Source organism: Molossus molossus, unplaced genomic scaffold (genome assembly GCF_014108415.1).
Source record: "Molossus molossus isolate mMolMol1 unplaced genomic scaffold, mMolMol1.p scaffold_m16_p_1, whole genome shotgun sequence".
In the NCBI taxonomy this organism is placed as follows: domain Eukaryota; kingdom Metazoa; phylum Chordata; class Mammalia; order Chiroptera; family Molossidae; genus Molossus; species Molossus molossus.
This window is the reverse complement of record NW_023425344.1, coordinates 224,198,061-224,204,060: the sequence shown is the minus strand read 5'-3', so window position 1 is coordinate 224,204,060 and position 6,000 is coordinate 224,198,061. Positions and strand designations below refer to the sequence as shown.

Here is a 6,000-nt window from a genome sequence, read left to right as displayed (position 1 = left end):
CCTTAAATAAGAAATGAAAGGTTACGGAGATGGGGTGGAGCTGATCCACCTAGTTAGCCCAGGGCAAAGGCAGATCCAAGAGGGGAGAATCCGACTGTAAGAGGGAGATGGAGAAGAAAAAGCTCTCCCAGGCGGCGCAATCCAGCTCCCTTCTCCTCTGCTCACTTTAAAAAGCTCACTGCAGGACGAAAAACACCAGTGCTGCCCAACAGAGCCCCTACCCATCCACCGCAAACAAAGGGACCGGCCTCCTTCCAGCCTTTTTGGTCTGAATGAAGAATGAGTTTTACCTTTCAGGATCCACCCATTCCTCCTGGTACCCAATGAGGCCGCAGCCTCCTCCAGCAGGAGGTGTTGAACTCTCCCAGGAAATGGACAGGTATTTCGGGCCAATGGTTGGAGCTGCTGCGGGCCAATGGGAGAGAGAACTGCGTGACCTGGGGTTAGAGAATGAGAGAGCCCGCAAAAGAGGGCGGGAACGAGGGGGCGGACCACGTAGGCGCGGGGGGTGGAGAGGGCGGGCCCGGTGGCTGGCGGGGGTGCTCCAACCGCGGTGGGGGTAACCTGCGGACTGGTCGGCGGTGGCCAATAGGAAGGCGGGTTGGCGCAAGGGTGGGCCTGGGTGCCGGGAAGCTCCGCCCCTTTGGAGCCGCAGGGCTGGGGCGGAGCCAGGTCTGCGTCAGGTGGTCCTGGACCGGCTGGCGGCTCTGGGGGCGGGGTGCCGCGCGGAGAGGGGAGCGGCCGCTGGCTGGCGGCGGCGGGCACCGGCTGCGAGAGCAGGTAGCTGCGACCGAGGTGGCCAGGCCGTCCCCAGGGGGCGAGCGCACAGGCGGGGGCTCTGGCCCGCCGCGCCCCCATGCTGCGGTGAGCGCTCGCGCTCGTTGCACTTGCCGCGCCAGCCCCAGGCAGCCAGCTCTCTCCGCCCAGCCAGCCCGGGCCCTACCTGCGGCCGCCGTCGGGGGAGGGGGTCCCCCCAGCTCTGCGGAGCCGCATGAACAATAGGCAGCGGCGGCTCCTGCGGGCGGCGGCGGCCCCACACCCTATGGATCGGCCGCTCCATGGAGCCCTCCAGAGCGCTTCTCGGCTGCCTAGCGAGCGCCGCCGCTGCCGCCCCGCCGGGGGAGGATGGCGCGGGGGCCGGGGCCGAGGAGGAGGAGGAAGAGGAGGAGGAGGCGGCGGCGGCCCCCGGGGAACTGGGCTCCGACGCGCCGCTGCCCTACTGGACCGCCGTGTTCGAGTACGAGGCGGCGGGCGAGGACGAACTGACCCTGCGGCTGGGCGACGTGGTGGAGGTGCTGTCCAAAGACTCGCAGGTGTCCGGCGACGAGGGCTGGTGGACCGGGCAGCTGAACCAGCGGGTGGGCATCTTCCCCAGCAACTACGTGACCCCGCGCAGCGCCTTCTCCAGCCGCTGCCAGCCGGGCGGCGAGGACCCCAGTTGCTACCCGCCCATTCAGTGTAAGGCGAAGGCGGGGCCCGGGACCCCGGCGGGGAGGAAGCAATGATGGAGCCCTGGGGGTAGTCGCGGGGAGATGGGAGCCCTTCTTGAGGGTTAGGTTGAGGATGGGGGGCCTTGGTTGGCCTGGGGGTGGGGCTGTGCGCGGGTGCTCGGGCCGCAGGGGCTTCGGTGGGCGCTATGTGTACGAGAGACGCCGCAGGCCTTGGCTGGAACCTCAGGCGCTTGGGCTTCTCAACCTTCATCTGACCACTTGAGCAGCAACTCCTGATTCCACTTCCTGAAGCCTCAGCATGAAAATCTCTCTATTTCCCAGTCCCCTGCTGCCCTCCCACCCCCAAATTCTAGAAGGATTTCACGCAAGCTGGTGGTTTCTGTGGTAACCCTAGTTCCCAAGTCTGGGACCTCTCGGCCCCTTCTATCGTCTGTCCCCACCCCTTAAAGGCATTTGCTTTGAAGGAGTTGGGGGTTGTCTCCCGCAGGGCTGGGCTGGCTCACAAGTCCCGGAAGCCTCTGTGAACTCAAAGCTGAAGTGTCTTTGAAATGTCGTGTTGATTTCTTGGATGCTAATCTTGTAACTCAGAAGTTGTATCTTCAGGAGTCTCACTGAATAATGTGCTGAGAAGGGTGTGTGTTGTGTGGAGGGGCAAGTGATTGGTGGAGAAATGATCAGAGAGACAAAAGTAAGTCATTCTCCCATGAGAGATCAGGTCAGGGAACAGTGGCTAAATCCTAGTCCCTTGACACCCAGGATGTTAAAACATGCATTTTTTTTCTTCTTCTTTCTTCTCACTCTAGATCCTTGCCTATATTTGGAATTTGCTAAATCTCAGGGGGACCATGCCCATAGGCCCCTCCCAGGGCTTTTCTTCCAGTGTCCTGGTTTTTACCAATTCCCGGGAGTCCCCTGCTCCACACCCTATAATGAAATTTTGTTTTTGTTTTTACCCACAAAGGATTTAAGTTGATTAAAATTTCTTTATCAATGATGCTACATGGTTTTAGCAGACAGATGTAGATATCTCCAGGTACAATTTACACTATTTTGTATTTGAGGGCTTCCATAATTTCTTTTCTGTTAAAAAAGTATTACTAATACATATTTATCATTCTTTGTTCCACGCTTTGTACACTTTTCATTCTAGCTGATTTAAAAAAATCATCGCCAATGGCCAACTTTAAACATTTAGTTTTAAAATTTCATTCATGACAGTTATCTTCTGTCCCTATAACTTATTTTCAACTGAACAATTGTGTTATTATCTTAAGATATTTATTAAATACTATCACATAATATCAAAATCGTAATTTCTTATCCTGTTTTTCTGCTCTTTTTTTGTTGTTTTGACTGTCAAAACAACAGTCAAATCTTGAGTTCTCTTTGTTTCTCTCTCCCTCATTCAATTAAAAACTTCCTGTTTCTATATTTGATAGTACTTGGAGGCAACAGATTACTTTAAGTTGTTTCTAGGTGTTCTATCTTTTTGGCACTAGTACTGGGAAGGTGAAGGCTACGAGTCCCAGCATAGTGTCTGAAATATGAACTTGTTGAAGATGAACTTGGTCACACATTGGAAGAAATATTGTAAGAATGGCCTGGTGTGTTAGAAAACAGGGTTGTTTTAAACATAAGTCAGATTTTGAGATTCTCGGTGGATGAAGTTTGTGATTTTTTTTTCAGGGACAGCTAATGTCAGAGCAGAAGAGCTGTGTGAGGCTCATGAGCAGGAACTCAGTTTCTTCCTGTCTTGTGCTCCCTGTCATCAGAGCAGTCAGGAGTGAATGTGATTGGGCTGGAAGAACTCATCCCCCGAAAACCAGACCTGTCCAGTGTGCTACAGTAGAAGCTCCTTCTTCTTTAGGTGCCCAGGATTTATTCTTTATTGTAACAAAAGTTACCTTCCGTAGTGTAGATTCCTATATATAGAACTCAGATGATGAGAAAGTAGGAAGTACCTTGTGCTTATTGAAAGAATTGACTTGAAGAATATGGCATTTGAAGGTTCTCGTAAGTTATTTTATTTAACGTCACCCAGGAATTCTGATCGTGATTTGAGTTAATTCTTGATAATTCAGAAAATGTAATCCCAGTCAAAAACCAATTAGAGAGCCTAGTGAAGAATGGACACTATGTTAAATAGCCAGTGATAAAGAAATGATAAGATAAGGAGGTTTATAAATCACACAGGAGGGAGATTGTAATTTTAGTACACTGCTTTGCTAAAGATGAACATGGGAAGTTGCTGACAGGTGTGCTTCGTACCTGTATGCTGCTACCCACCAGTTCAGGTACTGTCACTCAGAAATGAAAGGTGATTGACAACCTTTCTCCAAATAGTTGGAATGATGTTGAACCAGTGACAACTTTTCCCCAGTCATCCTTTTGAACTTCCCATCTGGGGCATGAATTGTGACATTAGATTGTGAATAGAAGACACTAAGTAACAATGATCTGTTTTAGTTTTAAATATTGCTTTCAAACTGTTTCAAACTTTATTCAAAACAAGGGGGGCGGATTACTGAATCTTATGACAAAGAAAAAATATAATATTGATATTATAAATCAGCTAACATTCATATAGTACTCTATCCCCTCCAATATAGATATTAGAGTATAGCTCTCCATGGAGCTGACAAATAAAAATTATCCAGGAGCTCTCTCATCTTCCTTATTTTAGTAAAAGATGAAAAATGTAGTTCCAGATTTATCATCTAGAGAGATATGTAGGTATTAAAACAAGTTTCTCGTCCTGGCCCGTTTGGCTCAGCGGTAGAGCGTCAGCCTGCAGTCCAGGGAGGCCCGGGTTCGGTTCCCGCTAAGGGCATGTATCTCAGTCGCAGTTTGTCCCTGGCCCTGGTTGGGTGGTGTGGGTGGCAGCCACTCGATGTGTCCCTTTCACATCAATGTTTCTCTCTCTCTCTCTCTCCCTCCCCACTCTATCTGAACAAAAAATGGAAAAGTGTCCTTGGGTGAGGATAAAAAAAAAAAAAAAAAACAACACAAAAGTTTCTCCCTGGCCGGTTTGGCTCAGGCCGGTTTGGCTCAGTGGTTAGAGCACCATCCCACGGACCAATGAGTCACAGGTTCGATTCCAGTCAAGGGCATGTACTTCGGTTGTAGTTTGTCCCCGGCCAGGACCAGTGAGTTGCGGGTTCGATTCTGTCAAGGGCATGTACCTCAGTTCCCCAGCCCTGGTCTGGTTGTGCAGGAGGCAACTAGTCAATGTGGCTCTATCACATCGATGTTTCTCTCTTTCTCTCTCCTTCCCACTCTGTCTGAAGATGAATGTAAAAAATATCCTTGGGTGAGGATTAAAAAAAGCAACAAGTTTCTCCTATAGGAAAGTTGTGTCTTCTTTTAAGCAAGGCATAAATTAAGGTTATTACTAATTTACTTTTTGTTTTTCTTGCACCCACTAGAAATCTTAAGGATGCATTTTCACATGTATTTAAGATTTTTTTTAATATATTTTTTTATCCTTACCCGAGGACATTTTTCCATTTTTTGTTCAGATAGAGTGGGAGGGAGAGAGAGGAAGAGAGAGAAACATCGATGTGAAAGGGACACATCGAGTGGTTGCCACCCACACGACCCATCCAGGGCTGGGGACAAACTGCAACTGAGGTACGCGCCCTTAGTGGGAACTGAGGCTCTAACCACTGAGCCAAACCCGCCAGGGTACATGTACTTAAGATTTTTAAATGAGTGAGATATGTACCATTCACTCGCCAAAACTCACTAGAATGTACCTATATATTTCATTACAAGGATACAGTTGAGGGTGGATAACATCTTGATTCTGAAAATGAAAGAATAAGATTCTGTTCCTGATATTCTTGGAAATGTCCTTCCCCAGAAACTGAAAAAATGTGATGAATGTGCCCTGGCCGGTTTGGCTCAGTGGTTAGAGCATCACCCTACGGTCCAGAGAGACCCGGGTTTGGTTCCCACTAAGGGCATGTACCTCGGTTTCAGTTTGTCCCCCGCCTTGGTTGGTTGTGCAGGTGGCAGCCACTCAGTGTGTCCCTTTCACGTCGATGTTTCTCTCTCTCTCTCTCCCTCCCACTCTACCTGAAAAAAAAATGAAAAAATGTCCTCGGGTGAGGATAAAAAAAATATGTGATGAATGTGACTTGACCTGATTCTTACTTAAAATCAGGTCTTGACTGGAGCAGGGAAGGGAAGGAGAGCCCCGTATTCTCTGAGCTACAACTAAAGGTTTAGTTCTTACTCCAAGGGACTTCTTAACAGGGAAGGGAAAAGAAAGTACCCTCCTCCCTTGCCCCTTTCTTCTATCCACTTGTAAGCTGTGTTCTATATTTTTCTTGAAGTCTGGTCATAATATTTTCTTAACTAAGTAGCAGGAACCTGGAAGTTCCACCCAGAGCAAGGTTACTGCTCCGCCCTCCCCGCAGAGGTTTTCTGTCCTCTGCAGAATGCCACTATAGGAGCTGTCCTTTCAGCACCCATGGTTCAGAGTTCCATCTTTTAAATTCTCATACATTTTAATAAATATTTAACACCTCCTGTGTGTTCACAACTA

General features: G+C 49.0%; 1 protein-coding gene across 1 annotated transcript in view; it reads left to right on the top strand.

The window, feature by feature from the left end:
- The first annotated feature begins 725 nt into the window (after positions 1 to 725).
- MAP3K9 (mitogen-activated protein kinase kinase kinase 9) overlaps positions 726 to 6,000 on the top strand; it is a 78,698-nt gene continuing 73,423 nt past the window's right edge. Inside the window, exon 1 of the mRNA XM_036267425.1 lies at positions 726 to 1,458. Coding sequence (XP_036123318.1) covers positions 1,059 to 1,458 — 400 coding nt within the window. The 5' untranslated portion in view covers positions 726 to 1,058. The remainder of the gene's footprint in view (positions 1,459 to 6,000) is intronic.